This window comes from Antechinus flavipes, chromosome 4, assembly GCF_016432865.1.
Source record: "Antechinus flavipes isolate AdamAnt ecotype Samford, QLD, Australia chromosome 4, AdamAnt_v2, whole genome shotgun sequence".
Classification (NCBI taxonomy): Eukaryota; Metazoa; Chordata; class Mammalia; order Dasyuromorphia; family Dasyuridae; genus Antechinus; species Antechinus flavipes.
Window position 1 is genome coordinate 110,098,623 of NC_067401.1, and position 23,059 is coordinate 110,121,681.

Below are 23,059 nucleotides of genomic sequence, written 5' to 3' on the forward strand. Positions count from 1 at the left end.
ACAGAACTCATCCTCCAAGAAGATCCACCACCCAAATAGTCTTGACTGTATCATTTGCCTTTCCCGATCTTCAGTTTCCTTGCCTGTTAAATGAGATGGCTGAACTGATCTGAATTCTCTGTGAGTTCTCAGTGTTATAATTCTTGCTATCAGAACTACAGCCAATGAATAAATCGTGCTATATGAATGTTATGGAATATTATTGTTGTGTAAGAAATGACTAGCAGGATGAATACAGAGAGGCCTGGAGAGACTTACATGAACTGATGCTGAGTGAAATGAGCAGAAGCAGGAGATCATTAATCACTTCAACAACAATACTATATGATGATCAATTCTGATGGATATAGCTCTCTTAAACAATGATCCAAATCAGTTCCAATTGATTTGTAATGAACAGAACCAGCTACACCCAGAGAAAGAATGCTGGGAAATGAGTATGGACCACAACATAACATTTCAATTCTTTCTGTTTTTTTTTTATTTGCATTTTTGTCTTTTCTTCCCAGGTAATTTTTACCTTCTTTCTAAATCCTATCTTTCTTGTGCAACAAGATAACTATAAATATGTATGTATGTATGTATATATGTAGTACTTAACATATATTTTAACATATTTAACATGTATGGGACTACCTGCCATTTAGGGAGGGGGTAGGTAGGGAGAAGGAAGGGAAAGGTTGAAACAGAAGTTTTTGCAAAGGTCATTGTTGAAAAATTACCCATGCATATGTTTTGTATATAAAAAGCTATAATAATAATAATAATAATAAAGAACTACAGCCAAAATATATTGCCTCTCCTATTAGAATGTGAGTTTCTTGAGAGCAGCTACCATTTATTTGTCTATTCGAATCCTAAGTATTTAACCTAGTATTTGGCACATAGTAAATACTTATTAAATTTGTTTTAATTCATTTATTTATCATGATCCTTAGTCTTCTCTAAGAACTTTGGACATGGACAAGCTCTCCCTCTTTTCCTTCCCTTCTGTTCTTGTGAACAGAACTATTTATTTTCCTGCTTGGTCCTAGTCTGCCTTTTATAGCTTTGTTTTTTTGTACGTACCACTTATATTGTTTGCATAACAATGTATGATTTGAATTTGGGTTAGGTGCTTCAGTGGATAGCTTACCAGGACTGGTGTCAGGAAGACTTGAGTAAAAAAACCTTATCTCAGCCATTTATTAGCAGCCAAGTCACTTTAGTGACTTTAGTTTCCTCATCTGTAAGATGGGGATCACATTAACACCTACCTTCCAGGGTTATTATGAGGATCAAATAAGAAAATATTAGATTTAGCTATATAAATGTTACCTCAATAATTATATTGAATGAATACTCATTCTCAACAATTTTCTATCCATATGCTTACTAATAAGACTTCAGCTGAAGTAACCCTCCTTTTGGATCCACACCAGTTTAGAATCCCTAACTTTCTTGGAGGCTGAGTGTCAGAACCAAATGTAACCCTTCCTAGTCCCCATGTCACTGGTATCTAACTTGGGATCAATGATTTCCATAACTATTTCAATCAAATTGTTGTCCTTTGTAATACCATGTGTTTTATTTTATGCATTCAAAATCATTATTCTTGAAGTGTATCTTCACCAAATTTTCAGAGGTCTATAATACAAAAAAAAAAAAAAGAAAAAAATTAAATTCTGCTATAAGATGTTACTGCTCTCTCCTTCCTCAATTTATCTCATATATGCATATCTCTTTAAATGTTCTATCATTTCCAATAGAAGGTATACTCCTTGAGAGCAGCAATTGCTCTTTATTTTATTTTTGTAACCCCAGTATATAGTAGAAGATTAACAAATGTTTGAAAGGCAGCTAGATGGCCCAGTCGATGGAGTACTAAACCTGGAGTCACGAAGACCTGAGTTTAAATCCAGCCTTAGATATTTCCCAGTTTTGTGATGGTGGGAAAGTCATTTTTGCTTTGCTTTCTTCATGTGTAAAATGGAGATGATAGTGCTTGACTCCCAGGTTTGGGCAAGGATCCATTATATAAATGCTAACTATTTATTATTATTTAAAGATTATTAAATCTCCATCATGAGATTAGAACTAAGAACAATAGTTAGATGTTGCAAATACATAACTGATGTAAAAAACCAAAACCTCATGGTAAGTAGAGATATCTCCAAATGGAATGGGCTGTCTTGTAGATTCCCCCTTATCAAAGTCCTATCAAAAGATAGACTGTTGTTATTGGGATTCTTTTCTAGGTATGTTCTAAATGACCAATAAGATAGGATTCACGACTCAGCTACTTACTGGCGGTGTGACTGTGGACAAATCTTGCAAATCTTTTAAAAATAGGCTTTATTTTCCAGCTCTATAAAAGGAGAGGGCTAAGGATATGATTTCTAAGGTCCCTGACAGCTCTAAATCTATGACCCTATGACTATCCCTAGAAATTAATTAACTAGCAGTATATATTCTTTTTTCCCTGGGGCAATTGCTCAGGGTCACATAGTTATTAAGTGCCTGAGGCAGGATTTGAACTCAGGTTCTCTTGACTCCAGGGCCAGTGTTCTACACATTGTACCACCTAGCTGCCCCTACAGGCTATCTCCATTGAATGTTGAAGAGAAAACTTCAAGAAGTAAAAGTTACACAACTGGACAGAGTTCCAGAAAACTCTTTAAAAAGAGAAGGAAGCCTCTTCTAAGATCAAAGGAGTTAAGAGGAAGGATGCAATGACCTCTTAAAGGAATGGTTAGTTTTCTAGGTAGGGGTTGTGTTGCAAGTTATTAATGTTTCTGTCCTTCCCCTCTCAAGAGGCTCTGAGTATGGTGTCTCCAATGGGAGAAGGGGGATTCTGCCATTCCCAAAGGTACTTTGGTGTCTAGACAGTAATTACAGGTGACAGATGAGAGAAGAATCTAAGACCCACATACACCATCTACCTTCTACCTAATCACCTAAATGGCACCTCAAGTCAGGAAGACCTGAGTTCAAATTCTGATTCATATACTTACCTAATAGCTCTGTGACCCTGGGCAAGTCACTTAATCTGGGTTTATCTCAGTTTTTCATCAGTAAAATAACAGTACTTAATTCTCAGGGTTATTGTTTGTTTGGTTTTTTCCCTGAGACAATTAGAGTTAAGTGACTTGCCCAAGGTCACACAGCTGGGAAGTATTAAGTGTCTGAGATCACATTTGAACTCAGGTACTCCGGATTTCAGGGCTAATGCTGTATCTACCGCACCACCTAGCTTCCTGTAGGGGTTGTTGTTAAAATGGAGTTAGTATTTGTAAAGCACCTGGCACATAGTAGACACTTAATAAATGCTTGTTTTTTTCTTTCCCTTTATAATTAACACTTAACTATAATAATTATAATTCTTATAATTGACACAATAGAATATTTGAACCTGAAATCAAGCACAAGACCATAAAACTAGGACACCAGGATTTTCCTCATTATTCCATGCCCAAGTTTATTTTGCACACACACACGCGCAGGCATGTATGATTGTGACTATGTTGCAAAGTTCAATATAATCAATTCAGGGATTAAATTTTATTTGGTATTTTCTATGCTTTCTATTAACTTGCTTTGTTCAGAACTAAAAGAACAATGGCTAATGTCTGCAGGGAGAGAACAATTAGGAAACACAAGTTTAGGGTTTCTATTTAACCTTCTATTCCCAAAGCTAATTGTTTGCTTATGATTGTCCCAAAAGTCTTCATGCAGTTTTAAGATTTATTAGCTTTTAATTTCATTGAATAATTATTTGATTTTGGTGACTTTTAATTTTATTTAATAATTATTTGATTTTAGAAGCTTTTAATTTCATTAAATAATTGTTTGCTTTTAGTAGCTTTTAATTTTATTTAATAATTATTTGGTTCTAGTAGCTTTTAATTTTATTTAATAGCTTAATACGGCATGAAAACTTTTGGGACACCTTGTGTAACTACATCTGCTTTCATCAGAATGCTAAAAAGTGTGTGTGTCTCTAACCAATCCCCCCCAAAGTCAGTTGGATTGATAGGGCTCAGAATGGTTTGGGTCATTTAAGTGCTCAGAGATAAGCTTTGATACTACCCTTCCTTAAACTTACCCTAAACTGAAGGTTGAGTCTTTGCTTTGATGCTTACTAATACTATGATGTCTTGCAAGTCAGTTCTCCCCTCTGGGCTTCAGTTTCCTCACTTTTATTTATTTTTATTGATTTAACATTTTATTTTTCCAAATATATGCAAAAGTAGTTTTCAACATTCATCTTTGCAAAATCTCATGTTCTAATTTTTTCTCCCTTTTTCTTCCTCTCCCCACTCCCCTAAAGAGCAAGTAATCCAATATAGTTTAAACAATTGTAAATCTTCTAAACATATTTCCATACTCATCATGCTGTGCAAGAAAAATCAGATCAAAAGGGAGAAAAAAACCCACATTTCACCTTTATATGATAGGGATAAATTAGGTAAGCATTTATTAATCTGGATTTTGTGAACTTAATTTTTTTCATTATAATTGGTTTCCTTTGTAATCCATTATATTTTATGGTATAAACATGTTTTTGAGAAAGGGTTGATAGGCTTCTCCTGATTGCTGACAGGGTCTAAGACACACACAAAAATGGTTAAGGATCCCTCAACTAAATGATATGAGGGATCTTTTCGGTTTTAATCCTATTTTTCTCCTAACAGTGATGCTGTGACAGAGTTTGGCTGGTTTTCACCACAGACCCACCCTCAGCCACACAACTGGTAATGCTGACCTAGAATACAGTGTCCCAAAATTATTAATGTTTTAAGTTTTAAAAGCTTGAAATTGCACTAAGACTTTTGAGACAGACCTTGCGTTTCATCATCACCATCTAGTAACAGCTGACATTTAATATAGCATTTTAAAGTTTGCAAAGTAATTTACAAAACAATAGATCATTTGCACGCCACATATATATAACCACACATATATAACCAGTGCATATACACAAACATATACAAACATATGATCTATATGCTTCCACATGTCAGTGTGTACATGAACATGAATGAAATTGACTTACATATGTGTACATGCATGTGTATCTGCACATGTGAATGCATAAGATAGCTAAGAATGTGATGGAAGAGGAAAAATTCTTTTCCCAATAAAAGGCTCCAGGACTTGGAGTCAGAAGCCATTTGGATTCTATTTTTAACTTTGACACTTCCTAATTATGTGATCTTTGGTAAATCAATTTCTACCCTTTAATCTCAGTTTCCTTCTCTGCAAAATGGGATTACTACACATTGTACTTCAATTCAGTAAAAAAAGTATGGCGCCTCTACAGACTAAGTGTTGTAAATGCATGAAATAAAAGTAAGCAGTTCTGTGAGGGAGCTGGTGGTACAGTGGACAGAACTAGCATCAGGAAGAGTTCAAGTTTGGCCTCAGACATTTATTTAGGCAAATCACTGAATAGTCTGTTTACCCTTTTCCTCAACTGTAAAATGGGGTTTATAACAGCATCTATTTCTCGGTTGTTGTATAGATCCGATGAGATAATATTTATAAAGTGTCTGGCACATAGTAGGTACTATATAGTATGTACTTATTCCCTTCCCTATCCTCGACAAGCTTATGTTCTGCTAGGGATATAATGAATACATAGACACAAGACCCTCTGAGAAAGAAATGAGTATAATCATCAGAGATGATCCCACCAACAATCTGCTATAAAATGAACAGGCAAAGGAGAAAGAACTCAATCATAGAAAGGTAATATGGTAATAAGGAAGACTGAGGTGCATCTTCAGAAAAGGATACTGAAGTAAAAGCATCTTCTACCCCAATGAATAATGTCAAATGTCATTTGCCCAAAAAGAATTCATAGAAAAACTTTTAAAAGATTTTAAAAATCAAATGAGATTAAGAAATTTTCTTTTTAAATTAGAACAATCCAAGAATTGATAAAAAGGATTATGTAAAGAAAGGCAATCAATTAGAAAAACAAATCCAGAATCTTAAGAAAGAAAATGACTCCTTGAAAACTAGAATTGGACAAGGGGAAGTCAGTGAAGTTATAAGAGATCAATAAATAATAAAATATAAAAAATGAAAAAGTAGGAGAGAATGTGAGGCATCTCATAAGGAAAAAAAGACAGAATTGGGGAACAGGTGAAGAAGAGAAAATATAATTAGACTAAAAGCTATGACAAAAAAAGAATCTTAATATAATAATACAATAAATAATTAAAGAAAATTGCCTCAAAGAGAACAAGAGGAGAAAATAGAAATAGAAAAAAAAAATCCACTGATCACCACCTGAAATAGATCCTACAAAGAAATCCAACAGGAACATTATAGCTAAATTCCAAAACCCCCAGATGAAAGAGAAAATATGGACAACAAGAAAAATACAATTCAGATATGATGGAGCCAAAATCATAATTACATAAATCTTAACAGTAGCAGCTACATTAAAAGACTGCAAGTCTTAGAACATTATATATGGAAGAGCAAAAGAACTAAAGTTGAGGCCAAAAATATCATACCCAGCAGTTAAGCACAATCGCGAATGAAAAAAAAAAAAGGGATATTCAATGAATTGTCAGACTTTCAGAATTTTTCTGCAAAAAAATCTGAACTTAATAGGAAATTTGATATATAAGATTGAAGAGAAATATCAGGTAAACATCAAAGATTAATGTCAAGGGACTCAATAAGAACAGTGTTTATGCTTTATCTATGGAAATGTAAACCATATGTCTAAGATTATCATTATCAATGGGTAATTTGAAAAAAGACTGGGGTGTAGCTGAGTACGAAGTGATTCTAAAAAACAAAGCTGTGTAGGAAAAGGTAAAAAGAGTAATTAGGTTATATGGATGAAATGCAGAAGCAAGAACTGACACAGGAATTAAATGGGGGAGGAGAACTGGTAATTCTGGAATCCTACTCACATTGGGAATGGGTTAAAGAGGGAATAATACATATATATCTAAAAGAATATAAAAGTCTTCTAAATTTATAAAGAAATAAAAAGGGGGAGGAATAGGATAAGTGAGATATAGAAAGAAGTATAGACTAATGGGAATGGGAAAAAGTGTGTAGATTAACAATAGTAGGATAAGGGAAAGGTTAGGTAGGAGGAAAAGGTTTGGGGTAGAGAATAAAGGAGGAATCCTGGGCAGGGTAGATTATGTAATTGCAAGGCAAGGTATTGAGTAGAAATAAAGTAGAAGAGTCAACAGGGATAGGAAGCAAGAGATATACACAAATAAAATAATGATCAGGAGTAGAATTTGTTAGAAAAAAAAGCAGGGGTAGGAATTATTGATTTCAGACAAAGTTAAAGCTAAAATAGATTCAATCAAAAGAGAAAAAAATTAGGGAAACTATAGATCAGCCATATTAATCAATGTTATTTTAGGCTATTTAAGAAAACTAGATACATGTTGCTGTAGTGTAGGAAATGAAAACTTGTATTTAGAAAAGTATGGAAAGACTTGGACCTAAGAAGGATGTTATTCATCTCAGAGAAACAAAGGACAAACAAGCATACTTACATACATGTATATGAATGTATATGTGTAAGATTATAAATATCTATGTATATGTATGTGTGTGTATGTGTGCGTGTGTGTGTGTAGGTCTGTGGGTGTGAGTTATGTGCCCACCTATATCCACAAGTAACTGTAGCCTACTTGGGGGAAGGGAGAGGGAAGAGAAGGGAGGAAAGGGAAAAAAAAGAATAAAATCACAAGTGAACACCAGAGAACCAAAAAACCTTACAAGGAAGCAAAGAAAAAATGAATAGTTTTGAATACTATATCTGATATATTATTTATGCTTTCTTGAGATGGAAATTCAGTGTCTATTTTGAATTCTCTTTTATGTTATGCTGTGCACATAATTTTTTTCCTTCTTTTTCTATTTTGTATTTGTTTTAGATAAAAATATTTTAAAATAATAAAAAAAAGAAATAATCTCAAAGAAAAAAAAAAGAAGAAAGTGGGAAGGGGGTAAAGAAAAGCTTTAGACTATCTTCGTCCTGTGAGTAAAATACTTCAAAAAATTTAAAATGTTTAGATATGAGTTATTAATAGGTACAGCTACACATGTGCATACATGCAGCACACATTCATGCATATCTGCACAAGCCCACAAAAACACACAGCCTTGCAGAAAAATGCAAAATATACTTGCATGCACATATACCTCCTAATGTGTATGTATGGGAATACAAAGCCTAGGCTCAAGCAGGTGCATCTACATGTACACATATATTATATGTATGTTTATTCATGTGCATTAACATTCCATCAAATTCCTACACCTCTCCCACGATCTTTTTTTTTTTTTTTTTTGGAAACTTTTCAAAACACATGCAAGGATAATTTTTCAACAATGTTCCTTGCAAAACCTTGTGTTTCAACTTATCCCCCCTTCTCCCCACCCTCACAGTCTTTTTTAATAAGAATGCCTTCAATGATCCAGCATTCAGATTGTATAAGGACTTCCCAGGCATCAATAAAATATCCCTAATCTACCTCTAGGGGACATCCCCTCTTATTATTAAAGTGAAATTTTCAAGTGCCTGCCAGGAAGGGCCCTTGTCCCTGGAGATCTCCAGAGACCTCCCTGGATTTCAGTTCTCCTTCTTGGGAGAAAGAAGATTCAGCAGATGTGTTCCCTCTTTCCCATCTCTCCCCACTTTGTTTGCCTCTTGTCAAATCCCCTGGTCATAGTTTTGGTTGTCATTAATCTGCAGACTTTAATTGGCTTGAGACAAAAGAGCTGAGGACAGTTGAAACTCCATAGCAAGAATCTGGAGGAAACTCAAGAGATCAAAAATGAGGTGGAGGGCAGGGCTGCATCTGGCAAGTGGACAATTACAGTTAGCTCCATCCACTAAGGGTGGGTCCCATTAACTGTAGAGGACTTCACCCTTTCCCACTCTTGCCCCAAGGGACTGGAACAAGCTCTGAGGATTTTTGCAGACACCTCTATAATTTAAAAAAAAAAAAAGGCATTATGTGTGCATATATGGAGATCTACTGTAACTTTGAACTGGCTCACATTTCTGGCAACTCTAAAGCATTTGCTAGCCTGGTCCCTTTGTGTTTGCTTTCTGACTATGCCCAATATTTTTTACCTGACTGCCCCATTTCCATCATTCTCCCCTCAATTCTCTCAGCCCCATTTCTTCTCCACATCCTTAGTCTTTTCTCCAATGTGAACTGTTCCCAATATGTACTGAGTCAAGAATGAACCAGAGATTTGTCAGAACAAGTATCTCCATGCATCTTTACCCTCAATTGCTAATGTTATATGGTCCTTTTCTCTGTCTTTCAACTGTACTCATTTCTCCCTTCATTCCTGGGTTCCATAGATGCTTATTTTTATTTTCTTTTAAAGTAACTGGTACAGACAATAAAGTCTTGGAGCTTGTCTCTAAAAAAGGCAGAATACAAACATGACTTTCTCCATCCTGAAAGAAATCCAAAAGAGATCCAGACATCAGCTTGCTAAACTCTAAACTGGCCCAATTCCATTTCCAGTCCTGGGCAGTACCAAGAGTGGAACACCCAGATCTCAATGATAATTTCATTCTTCTGTTAAAAAACAAAAAACCAATAGCAACAAAATGGTTTTCTATTGTATACTTAGTAAAGTTCAAATTCCTTTTCCTGACATTCAAGGCTGTTCACAAAGTAATTCATTCTATCCAGTTTTTGGTTTTGGTTTTGGTTTTTGGTGGGTTTTTTTTTTTTTTTTGGCAAGACAATTGGGGTTAAGTGACTTGCCCACAGTCATACAGCTGGGAAGTATTAAGTATCTGAGGCTGAATTTGAGTCCTCCTGATTGCAGGACCAGTGCTCTATCCACTTCACCATCTAACCGTTTCTTTAATCAATCTTAAATTCCTTTTCATGCATAGTATGCTCTAATCAAACCAGCCTTACTCCCTAACCCCATCCCCAAATGTACTGCACTTCACCATTTTGGTGTCTTTGTTCTTACAGTCTTCTGAGCCTGGAATGCCCTCTCCAATTCTTTATTCGTTTAATTCTCAATTCTTTAAAGCTCAATTTATATACTACTTATTTCATAAAGCCTTCCCCTACCCATTCTATAGATTATAACTCTTTTCAGAAAGGACACTGACAAACTGCAGCCTATTCAGACATGAGCAACAAGAATGGATGGTAAAGGAACTGGAGATTTATACTATATGTGGAACAGATAAAAGAACTGATGATATTTTGCCAAGAGAAGACAAAATTTAAGTGGGACTTGATAGCTCTCTTCAAATATTTGAAAAGCTGTTGTGTGAAAGAGAGATGAGATTTGTGCTGTTTGGCCTTGGATGGTTGAAATGGGAACAGTGAGTGGAAATTGCAAAGAGACAATTTCGTTTCAATGTATGCCTAAATTTTATGAACAATTAGTGCTGTGTAAAAGCGGAATGGGCTGCTTCTTGGTCTTTGAAATGGAGGTTGAATAACTAGATTCCCTCTGGAGTCTTTTTCAACTCAGATTCTAAAACTTCCCTAATCTTCTCACTGCCCCATCCTGCCTCACTCTCCTCCCCCAATATACAACAGTAGAGAAACCTTCTCTCTCAGACTTCATGTAACACTGTGTTTTGCAACACTCTAATGTACTTATCATGTAATATATATTTCACGCATCTGAACTGCCTCTGGAGAGGTAGTTGGCATAATGAATAGAATGTTGGACTTAGCATCATCAGAAAGACCAGAATTTGAATCCCACCTCACTTACCTGCTTATGTGACTCTAGACACCCTCTCCCAGCCTCAGTTTCCTCATCTTAATAGCATCTACTTCACAAGGTTGTCAAGGGATCAAAGGAGATAACATGTGCAAAGTGTATTATAAATTTTGAAGTAGGATATAAATGTTAGCTATTATCCCTTTTCTGGATTGGAAACTTCATGGTTCCCTCAGGGACTGTGTCTTATCTAAACTTTTAGTCTCTCCCACAATTGGATACAATGTATTTAATAAATGTCTGTTATTGAATTAATGTAATTACATTATTCTTCAATCACCTGAGATAACCTCTTTTTTTAAAGGCACCCCCCCACCCAAAAAAAAAACAACAACAACAACAACAACAAACATCTCTCCAGTCCCAATTTTGCATTACTCAATTTAGAAGTTCTTTTCAGGTCTATCTGACCTTGATTCCTTATGCGATAATTACAACACATCTCTCCTCTTCCCACCCTCCCCCCCAACCCTTTGTAGGGGAGTTGGTAGATGGTAGTTCTTTCCTTCAGAAAAAAAAAATAGAGGAATGTTAGGGGGGAAATATCCCATATCCCCCACCCCACTCCCAATCTAATTTTGTCAAATCCCCAAAAACTCAGAGGCTCGAAGCCCTGACCTGGGACTCAAGGTCCAGCGTAGGAGGAAGAAAAGTTGAATAGGAAGGGTGATTGTGGGAAAGAAAGTGCTGATCTTTTCTGGATTTCAGTTCCATTTAAAACCGAAGTCTGAAAGCCTGGATTCCAAGTTATCATACCTTTTGCTTCCTTCCCATTATCCACCACTCCCTCTCTCTCTCTCATCTCCCACTTTAACTCGATCACTCACTAATTTTCAGCTCTCCGAATAGGAGCCCGCGGATTTTAATCACAGTCTGGTCCCCGAAACAGCTGATCAACTCACCTTTCTGCCTGTAGATGATTCCTTTCGAGTCCCCCAACTTGGGAAGAGGAGATTATGGGGTCTTCCGTCCTTGGTCCGTGGTCCCCCATTCCAGTCAGCCTGGCCCACTCTACATCTCCCTCTTGCCACTTCCCCCCCATATCCACGGACCTCGGAGCTCGCCTCTCCCCCCATAACTCAGCTTTGTCTCTGCAGGGAACATGGAACTGAGGCCAGGATCCGGGATCTAGTTCTGTGAGTGAGAGCGCGGGAGAGAGAGAAAGAGAGAGGGGGAGAGGGGAGAGAGAGAAAGCCGCAGTGACGGAGCCGGACCGCTCCCTGCTCCCAGTTTCCCCCTCCCTCCTCCCAGGCCTGCCTCCTGCCTTTCCTCATTTCCATAAGAAAGATGGACCTGGGGCTGGGGTGGAGGAGGATGGGGAGGGGGTGTTGGGAAGAAAGGAGGGGGAGAACGTTTGCCTTTTGCAAACACGGGCTGGTTGTTCACACACCCTCTAAGCAAAATCATAGCACCATCTTCAGTCCGCTTTCGGCCACTTAGTCCCATCAAGATGCTTCTTTTCTTTCCCATCTGAGATAGGGATGCGGGGCGCATCTTTCTTTTGCTTGGGTCAAGAAATGTGTTCCCCCAGTCCCTCCCCCGTCCACCTCGCGCTTAGCTGGATTAGAAAAACTACAATTCCCAGCATCCCTCGGGGCCTCCGCCCCCCTCCCCCTCCCCCAGTCAGTCCCATGCTGCTCTATCCAGTTCATTTAAAACAAAAGAGTTTGAGAGCTGGAAGGGGCTGGGCTCTATTGGGGGCGACGGAGAGCCGCTGGGGGGCTTGGTGCTGGGAAACCTAGACGGGGGGGCGTCTGGACTGTGAGTGTCTAGAGACTCTGGATCCGAAGCGGGTGGGGTGGAGGTGGAGATCCCGCAACCCCCCCGCCCCCCCGCTACCTCCACCTTCACCCCCAGAGAGGGGAAGAAAGCAGCTCTCTTGAATTTGCTACAACTCCCCCCACCCCCCCCAGGGGGCTGGGGGAGAGGGGAGTCGGATTACAGGGTGCTTGGGGAGGGGGGTGCAGGGGGAGGGTCTATCTTTCTATCTTGCTTTCTTCACCCCCTCCCCAGTTCTTTGTTCCCCCCTCCCCACACCACACACCCCCTCCTTTCCCTTTCCCTCCCCTCGCTCTCTCTCTCTCTCTCTCTTTCTCTCTCTCTTTCCCTCTCTCTCTCTTTCTCTCTCTCTCTCCCCTCCCCTCCCTCTCCCTCTTTCCCTCTCTCCCTCTCTCTCTCTCCCTTTCTCCCCCCCTCTCTCCCCCTCTCTCTCCCTCTCTCCCTCTCTCTCAGCTTTTGTTTCGCCATGCCTAGTCTAGTGGTATCTGGAATAATGGAAAGAAATGGGGGATTTGGGGAACTGGGATGTTTCGGAGGGAGCGCGAAGGACCGGGGTCTCCTGGAAGACGAGCGGGCCCTCCAGCTCGCCCTGGATCAACTCTGCCTCCTTGGTTTGGGGGAGCCCCCCGCCCCCACAGCGGGCGAAGACGGGGGAGGTGGGGGGGGCAACGCCCCCGCCCCGCCAACTGCCCCCCCTCAGCCTGCCCCGCCGCCGCCACCCCCGGCGCCCCCGGCAGCGCCGCCGGCGGCCCCCCCGGCCCAGCAGCCCCAGCCACCGGCGGCCCCTAAAGGGGCAGGCGATGCCAAGCTCTGCGCCCTGTACAAAGAGGCCGAGCTGCGGCTCAAGAGTAGCAGCAACACCACGGAGTGTGTCCCCGTGCCCACATCGGAACACGTGGCGGAGATCGTGGGCAGACAAGGTAAGTGGGGGAAAGGGGGGAGGCACCGGGACCCTGCCATCCCCGCCTGCTCCCCTCCCGCCCATTCCAGCATCCTTCTCCCGGGCCGGGAAAAGTTCATTCCCCCCTTACCAGTCCCTAGCTCCATCCCTTCACCACAAAGGGGGACCTGCCTCCGCCCCCAATTTCCAAGTGACATAAAGTTCCCTTCTGATCCCCATTGGGATCGTTCCGGGAGCACCCCCTAGATTCTCCCCTAAGACAAAGAAATACTAACAACAAGGGAGTCGGGTTTAGTGGTCTCGCTACCCAGACTGGATTCTCAGAGGGGGTGTCCCTTCTGGGCTGGAAACGCTAGTGGAATGTAGGGATAGGCACTCCTTTGCACCTACTCCCCCTTGGCAAGTGGGCGGGGATTAGAGGAGGGGTGCCCAGCAATCGCTCTGGCCCCCTGAGTTACATACTTTTGGGGGAGATGAAGCTTGGGAAGCTGGGACTGGGTGTCTCTTTGTTGGACTGAGTGTTGGAATGGAAGGGGGTGTGGCTGGGGGGGAAGGGCTGGAACCTGGGGGAGGGGCAGGAGAAAGGTGGGGGGGGCATAGACTATAGGAGGTGGGGGCTTCAGAACACCTCTTCACCAAAGTTCCGAGGCTATGTTAGGGGTGGCATGGGGTGGGGGCTCCCTCTAAGGAGGTCCTGGGCCTTGGATCCTGGTCCTGTCCCCCACCCCTCCTCCCTCTCTCCTTCTCTTGCTCTAGCTTTTGTTCTGGGTTGGCAAGCCCAGGGGTGACAGGAGGAGCCTGAGGAGTGGGTTTGCTGCGGGTGGAGTGAAAAAATGGGGGTTCTGGGAAGCGAGAGCTAGAAACCGATGTCTGGAGTGATTGGACTCCGGGGAGGAGTTGAACCTGAGCTGGGGGGTCGATTTGCAGAATCAATCTAGTGTTATGTGTCTCTACCACACCCTCCTCTCTAGCATCCCTAAGCTGAGAGTTGGGAGGCAGAAAGAGTCCCAGAATGAGCAAACAGGGGTCTTGGGGGATCCTTCCTTCTGCAGGTTTTCCTCTGGGAGGGAGGGGGTGGATCTGGAAATTGCAGAGAGACTTTGATGAGAAAGGGGGAAGGAGAGGAGGTGGGGCTGTCCCATCCTTGGAAACAATGGAGGGGTAGGATTCTGACTGGGAGCTGGAGTGGGGTGGCAAAAGGACTAGAGTCCTGTTTAGTCCTTATTTTTAAAAACTCCACCCTTGGAGCATGAGGGCTTAAAAGGAGATTGTGGTGGAGAACTAAGTAAAAGTAAGAAGTCTCTTTTCATCCCACCCTCCCCAGACCAGGTGCTATTTCTTTGGGAATGCTTGTTTAGAAAGTTGAATTTTCTGTTTTCTTCAAAACAGAGAAATCCTGAAAAGTGAGATTGTAGGTCTGGAAAGCTGACATTTTTTCAGACAGAGGAAATTTTGAGAAGCTCCCCAGACTGACTGGATCCCCATGAGATTTTTTTTTGTCTCTTTTCTCTATGTCATATGGGCAAATTCTCAAGTTGAACTAGGGGAAAGTCTCCGATTCTGAAAGGATAGGGGATTCACTCAACCCCATGATAGTAATACTTCCCGTCAGTCTAACCTCCATCCCTCCTGCTGTAGTACTAATCCCTTCCAGTCTGTCTTGAACGGAACCAAAGGGAGTCTTCACATCCAAAAAATTCTCTTCTTGTGGTATATTTCTTTGCATCTTCTCAGCTAGTCAGTCCCCCACCCACCCTTGCCGGCTTCCGAGTCCCAGGATTTCTACCTCTTGTTCTCAAATCATCCTTGTTTCTTCTTCTTTCCCTAGACCTTTTTGTAAGGTGTCTAATCACACTGAATGTTCTATATCCCAAACTTGGATACAGGTGTTCCTTCTGAGGTATTTGCAGCCATCTCACTGCCTCTGAGCAGAGGTGCTGAGGAAGGAAACCTTTGACCATTCCCCAGGTCTCTCAAATACAGAATAAATAACTATGGATAATGAAGTGAGAGGGATAGGGAGATCAGTAGCAAGTGGGTAGAAAGGATAAAGAAGACTATTTTCTAGTCTTCCTATTCAAACTAGCTTGTAGGAGGAGACTGTCTGGAATAGGACACAGGAAGACAGAAAAACTGTGGACTAGGGTTGTGGGAGAACCCAGTAAATAGGAGATAATCAATAACCTTGATCTAGGGTTGTAAGTTAAAGAGTCAAGTCAAGAAATGTTTATTAAATGCTCCGATGTGCTAGGTACTGTGCTAAGCTCTGAAAAATACAAAGAACGGTAAAGGACAGTCTGCTCTCAAGAAGCTCCCACACTAATGGGAAAGACAACATGCAAACAAACTGTAGACAAGGTAGATTGTAGGTAACCCGGAGTGGGGGGGAGGACCTAGCTTTAAGAGGAATTGGAAAAGTTGTCTGGCAGGAAATGAGAGTTTAGCTGGGACCTGAAGGAAGCCAGGGAAGGCAGGAGGTAGAGATTAGGAGGGAAACAATTGAAAGCATGGGGGAACAGCCAGTGGAAAGTCTGGGAAAGTCAAGGTAGGAGAAAAAGGGTTCCTAGGGTATATTTGAGGTCCATGAAGTTCAGAAAACAGAGTGCACCAATTTATGGGAAATGTTCTGTGTTTGCATTGGGATGGGGAAGGATGTGGATGTATCTAAGGTGTGTGGATGTTGTATGTAACAGGAGTGTTTATGAAAGTGTCTTTTGGCTTTATCTTAAAAACACAGTTGATAACTGTAGGTTGTTTGAACATGTATATTTTGTATGTATATGTTTGTATGAGGGATTGGGGGGTGAATTTTGGATCTGTGTACATGTGTGTTTGTGTATTTGTCAGTGATATTGAGTGTGTGTGTAGCTTGCCAGCTGATATAGTGAACTGTTTGTGATTTGTGTAGGGGACTAAGGAAGCATTCCTGTCTGAGTTGTTCATATCAAGTGTCCTGTTTGTTCCCCGTGGATCCATAAGATACACATGGAAAAGAGAGGAGATAAGATTCTCTAGTCCTCTAGTGGGGGTGGGCTCTTAGTTTAGGTGCCCACTCCTCACACACACACACACACACACACACACACACACACACACACTTTCCTTTGCATCTCCCTCTTTGTCTCTGCCTTTCTCTTGTTCTCCCTGTTTTGTGCCCACCCTCACAGCTGTAACACTTCTCACCTAGCCCAAAAAGCTGAAGAGTTGCAGGAGAGCCATCTACCTTACTTTCCCCCTACCACACATACATATATCCTGGCCCCTGCTCCTCTCCTCTCATCTTTCTTTGTGGGGGAGGAGGAAGGGGACAGGAATTATATGTCCAAGATAACATCTTTTATCACTTCTCCCATTTCTCTATAACTGGTTCTAGGCTCATCTCTTTCCTCTGCTTGCTCTGTTTATTTCTACAAACTATATGGATTTGAGAACAGACAGGAGCCAGGGCTAAATTGAAAAAGTAACAGGACTGGAGTAGACAAAGATCAGCAGAGGGAGACAGTGAATCTATTGGGGAGAGTGTCTGAGTAGATTCCAAGGGGTCTTTCGTTGGATTGGAGGTCAGTAGGTAGTTTGGGGCATCAATGGGTGAATATAGGAGGTTAATAGATTTTTAGAGGCTCGTTGAACAGGATTGGGGGACTAACAGGTAGACTGGAGGATCAGTAAATAGATTAAGTGTCAGAAGTAGATGGGAGAACCAGGTAGATTAGAGGCTCAATGAAAGGTCTGGAGGGGTATTAGGTAGATTGGGAGCCAGCAAGTAAACTGATTTGGAAGTTTTGAGTATTTTAGGGGACAAAGAATAGATTGGAAGCTGATGTGTGTGGATATTTATAGTTGATGAGTAGATTTGGAATTAGTGAATATTTGGGGATCATTAGATAGATTGGGAGTCATTAAATAGGTTGAAGGTTGATTGGGGACCCATTGTGAAACTTGAAGGATCAGTGAGTATTCATCAAGGCTTAATTAGTAACCTTTGGTGGATTAGTGGGTATATTCTGAGACGGTCAGTATGTGGATTTTGAATCTGGTGGATCTGTGAGTAATTTGAGAAAACAGTGAATATATATTAAAGTCATTAGGAAAATTAAGTAGGTGGGTAGTCTTGGAGGATCATTGAATGGATCAGGGACTCAGTGACAGTTTAGAAAATATAGACAGTTTAGAAAGGTAGTGACCTTTCACTAAATGAACTTAGGAGGTCATTGGTTAGGTGAGGGTTAATTAGTAGATTGGAAAGATGGGTCAAATTGTCTTTGGGAAGAGTAAATAGATTGGGGATCTTTGAATGGATTAGGAGAGACTATAGCTGTATTGGGGACAAATAAAAATATTAAGTAGTCATTACCTATTAGGTGGTCTCTTCTTGGCCCAGATTAATCCAAATTTTCTGTCTTAATAAGGTCTCCTACATTTCCTCTCTACTCTCTCTTTCCTTTCCCGCTAGGCTGCAAGATAAAGGCACTACGAGCAAAGACCAACACCTACATCAAGACACCTGTCCGAGGCGAGGAGCCAGTCTTTATGGTGACAGGACGCCGGGAGGATGTGGCTACTGCCCGACGGGAGATCATTTCGGCAGCCGAGCACTTCTCCATGATCCGGGCCTCCCGAAACAAGTCAGGGGCTGCCTTCGGCGTAGCCCCGGCTCTGCCTGGCCAGGTCACTATCCGGGTCCGAGTGCCATATCGTGTGGTGGGGTTAGTGGTAGGGCCCAAGGGGGCCACCATCAAGCGGATCCAGCAGCAGACTAACACCTACATCATCACGCCCAGCCGGGACCGAGACCCTGTCTTTGAAATCACCGGCGCCCCGGGCAATGTGGAAAGAGCCCGGGAGGAGATTGAGACCCACATTGCTGTTCGCACTGGCAAGATTCTTGAATACAACAATGAGAATGACTTTCTGTCTGGTAGCCCGGACCCTGCTCTGGAGAGCCGCTATTCTGAGGCCTGGAGAGTCCATCCCCCAGGGTGCAAACCCCTTTCCACCTTCCGACAGAACAGCCTGGGTTGTATTGGGGAGTGTGGTGTTGAGTCAGGATTCGAGGCACCGCGGCTTGGAGAACAAGGGGGTGACTTTAGCTATGGTGGCTACCTGTTTCCCGGCTATGGGGTTGGCAAGCAAGATGTGTACTACAGCGTGGCTGAGAGCAGTCCTCCCCTCTGGGCTGGCCAGGAGAATGCCACCCCCACCTCCGTCCTTTTTTCCTCTGCTTCCTCTTCTTCCTCCTCTTCAGCCAAGGCCCGGGCTGGTCCCCCAGGGTCGCACCGCTCGCCGGCCCCAGCATCAGCATCCTCAGCCGTCCCAGAGCTTGCTGGGCTTCCGAGGCGACCACCTGGGGAGCCCCTCCAGGGCTTCTCCAAACTTGGGGGTGGTGGGCTGAGGAGCCCAGCGGGAGCAGGGGGCGGGCGAGACTGTATGGTGTGCTTCGAGAGTGAGGTCACAGCAGCCCTGGTCCCTTGTGGACACAACCTCTTCTGCATGGAGTGTGCTGTACGAATCTGCGAAAGAACTGATCCTGAGTGTCCTGTTTGTCACATTACAGCCACACAAGCCATCCGAATATTCTCCTAAATACCCTCCCCGGTTTTGGCTTCCCTCCCTGCTTTGGACTGAGTTTTCCACCACGGTCCTTTAGAAATCGGCAATCTTGTGGGGACAGGGTGTTTGAAGATCCCCGCTTTGGGACTTGGGAGGGGGAAGTCCTATGGGAGTGGGGTAGGACGTGGGTCTTTATGCCCTCCCAATGGTCCCATCTTGGGGAGATAAGGGAGGGGCAGATGGGGAATGAATGATGTTCCCTTTGAGAGTTACAACTCTAATACCTCAATAGACCCTCAAATCTGGAAGCAGCTAAGAGAACCTTTTATATTTTGCTGGGGGCAAGAGTTTTCACCCCATCTCGTCACTCCATTCCTTCCCTCCCTTCACTAAGTCACCCTTCCCCTTTTCTTGGTGATTGTTGGGAAGACAGGGAATGGAAAGTAAAGATGCCATCTGAAATTTGGAAGGGCTACAAAACCCCTAGAGCCCAGAATGCTTTAATTCCCCTAATCCATAATTCCAAACCTTCAGCCTCTGACCTCTTAATCTACCCTAACTCTTGTCACCTTTTCCCACCCCTAGCATCCAAAAGACACACATAAATTTAGGCAATCTAAACTCCCGGGCCTTTCCTGCCATCCTACTTTGGATGAATTTCCTTTTTGGATAGGGCAGACGGGAAAACCTCTCATAAGAAGTTCCATCTCTCCCCTCTTCTCTTTTAGAGAATTGTTGGAGAGAAAGGAATAATGGGAGGCTAGGGTTTGGAAATTACACTATCCCCTACAATAAGCACCAAGAGGAACAAGTGGGGATATTCTCTGTCTCTCTTAGCTCTTACTTTCATATACTTGTCCTTTTCTCTCTAGTCTCTATAATTATTGTTTCTCCTTCCACTCTTCATTTGTGCTGTATTTCTGTTTGCTCCTATCTCCCCTTGTCACTCTCTGTTCTCTGTCATACTTTCTCTCCTGTCTCTTTGTCACTCTCTGTTCTCTGTCATACTTTCTCTCCTGTCTCTTTGTCACTCTCTGTTCTCTGTCATACTTTCTCTCCTGTCTCTTTGAGCTTCCTTTCCTTCTATACCCTATCATCTCTCTCTCTCTCTCCTCCTTTCCCTTCTCCTTCCTTCCCTTTCTTCTGGTTAAACTCAGCTTTTGGGAAGCCATGTTCCTCTGGAGGGAGTTGGGGGAAGGTGGGAGCGCGCCTCAATGACTCTTTCACATTCACATTTACTAGATCTCACCAACTGCCTTCCATTCCCAGCCCCACCCACCCCCCAGCCTCCACCTCTTTCTCCTTACAAAGGAAACACTGAATGCCCAAGAGAACCTAACCCTGCTCTCTTCGGCATCAGCAGGCATCTGAGGGGCATTGGGGGAGGCACCTGCACTCCTTGACCATCTGTTGGCATTAAATTTGTGTATCTGTTGTGTGTGGGGGGGTATTCATCTGAGGGGAATGATTGGTTGGCAGGAGCACGGATGGGGAAGGAATGAAAGCTGATGCCCCCAGAGTTGGGGATCCTAATTGTTCTGTGACCTGGTAGGGGCAGAAAACTGGGTGGAGGGACAAGAGTGAGAGCCCTACCCAGTTGTGGGAATATGTGCCCCTGCCATTTTTCTATCTTCATTCATTATGCTAATCTCAGAACCTTCCGTCCAATAGTTTGGGTGTTGAAAGGTGACCCGAAGAGGGGGCCACGCAGGATTAGTTGGGGAGGGGACTTCTCACTGAGAGCTGTTCTGAGGGTTATCCGGTTGGAAGTGAGGGTTTGATACATCACCTTTTCCCTTCCCTCAGTGCCCATATCAGGGCTACTGTTGACCTCTTGACACTCCCCTAGTTCTGCTGGCCAGGCTGGGGAAGGAGCAGGAGGGGAAGAGTCCTAGATGAACCCAGAGACTCTTGTACTTAATAGGGTGGGACTGTTGAGTGATCTCTAAGCACTTAGAGAGAATGTGAATCCCATTCTTCCTGCTTTGTAAGGAGGTAGAGAGATAGAGAGGCAGGGAGAAACTCCTTTCTCCCCTTCTCCCTATCATGAATTAACTCATCATCTTCCTCCTCTCCCCTTTCCTTCCCCAAGTCAGGGAAGGGAAAGGAATAAGATATATATATATATATGTGTGTGTGTGTGTGTATATATATATACATATATATATATATATATATATATATAAAAATCCATACTGTGATAACTTCCATCCTTCTCATTGTCATGAGCCATCCCAAGATGCGTCTGTACAATAGCAACCAAAACCAAATTGGGACCCTCCGTTGTCGAGGGTGGGGGATGGGAGGGAGGGGTGGGAAGAAGGGCTGTCTGTCTCCACCCCTTGCCCCCTTCCATTCCTTATCCCATAAAGGCAGAAGACTGTTAATCTAGAGAGCTCGAAAAACTCAATCCAGCCCCCCTACTTCTCGAGCTAAACCTAGAAACAAACTTAAACGCAGAGTGAGACAAAAGAGGAGAGGCAGGAGAGCAAGTGAGAGAGGTGTCCAATACAGAGGAGAAAACAAAAATAGCAAAAAAAAAAAAAGCAGTTCTTTATAATTTAATATTCTATTTTAATAAAGGCGTTTATTACCATATAAATGTAGCAAAGAACCTGGGCTAATATGGAAAAAAGACTTTTTATTAGGTAATTTATTATATGAGAAGGATATTTTATTTTATGATAAAGTGATCCTTAAAAAAATAAAAAAACTTTAGAAGGTTTAGAATATATGTAGGGAGAGAAGAAAAAAATAATACATTTGTATTCAGAGTTAAAGCTTAAAAAGTGTTTTTAATATATGTTTGGGTTTATGTTCCTTTTTCTTTTCCCCAATTTTTTCAGGGGGTGGGGTATGTCATTTGGTTTTCCAGAAGGTGTTTCAGAGGTGTTTAAAGCAGGCCTGATCCCTCCCAAAACCTGGGAGAGAGGAGGCAGGGGAGAAAGTAAGGTTGAGGAATTAATCCCCTCTCCTTGGCCATTCTTCTGGGAGAGTCACCAATAGGTGCAGATGATTCACTTTCATTCAGTGAGCTCTCCCAGCCCCATATCTCCCCTCCACCTCTCTATTGGGGCTAGCCAGGCTGAGCCAGACAAAGTAGGGGATGAACAAGAAATAGAGAATGAGAGGATGGGGAACTCTCCACTGTACCCCCACACTCTGAGGGGGTTATGGGAACAATGTAGAAAAGGAGGGGATCCTGCCCTGGGGGGCGGGACCCTGAATGAGGGAGAAAGGTGAGAAGATTCAAGAGAAATAGACTTTTTTTTTTAACCAAAAAATGAGAGAAGAAAGAAGTCGAGGGGTTTAAAAGAAAAAAATTACTACAAAATAATAATTATTAATAATAATTCAAATTTATTTCATATAATCCTAGAGAAAAAAGAGAGAGAGAATTACTAGTTACTGAGTAGATGATATACAGATAGCTTAAAGTTTAGTAGCATTGAGGACCTCTGGGTCCAGTAGAATGTATAAAAGACGTAAAGAAACGGAAAATAGAGAAGGAGGGAGAGGTGGCCATGTCTACCCTGAGTCCCTCCCCTCTTCAGATACCCAGTGGGGACAGTTTCCTGGCTAGACTTAGGACTTCTGGGGGGGAGGGTGGGGAAGGGAGGGAGTTAATTCCGAAAATTCCTGTTTTCCATTTGCAGGGTAAATTGGGGTTTGGAGGTAAAGGAGTTTTGGAGGCTCCTTGGAAGAATAGACACTGATTTTGGAACTAGATGAGACAGGACTAGATGAGGAGCACAGGGGAGGCAATTCTTTAGTTTTTTTCTTCACTCTTCTAGTCCCCCACCCCTGAAATTAATGGAGGGACTATTGGGTCCTGCTCTCTGTTCCCACATTTGGCAAGCAATTACATTAGCCCATTCCAAAAGGATCTTTTTTCTCCTTGATCTTGTAAGAAGAGAATGCTAACATAACTTCGAAAGTGGAAAGTCCTGAAAGTTTGACCTCCATCCCACTTGCTTTAGACTCTTTCCCCACTATATCACATCTCCTCCTCCCTATCCCCACCTGTCCATCTATCATAGTCCTGAAGGTTTCATTTCCGGGCTTGGTAGATCATCT

The 23,059-nt window shown here is 42.3% G+C and overlaps 1 protein-coding gene across 1 annotated transcript; it reads left to right on the forward strand.

The window, feature by feature from the left end:
* The first annotated feature begins 12,939 nt into the window (after nucleotides 1–12,939).
* MEX3A (mex-3 RNA binding family member A) lies at nucleotides 12,940–21,121 on the forward strand. The gene is made up of 2 exons (XM_051993834.1): nucleotides 12,940–13,451; nucleotides 17,886–21,121. Exons 1-2 carry the CDS (start codon nucleotides 12,998–13,000, stop codon nucleotides 19,013–19,015), a joined length of 1,584 nt encoding a protein of 527 aa, XP_051849794.1. The 5' UTR covers nucleotides 12,940–12,997; the 3' UTR covers nucleotides 19,016–21,121.
* Nucleotides 21,122–23,059: the final 1,938 nt, after the last annotated feature.

What these genes read in the sequence shown, in the direction of transcription:
- MEX3A (XM_051993834.1), top strand. Translation starts at nt 12,998, where the DNA reads ATGCCTAGTCTAGTGGTATCTGGAATAATGGAAAGAAATGGGGGATTT. An exon ending in GGAGATCGTGGGCAGACAAG is followed by an intron (nt 13,452 to 17,885) that starts GTAAGTGGGGGA and finishes CTTTCCCGCTAG; the next exon opens with GCTGCAAGATAAAGGCACTA.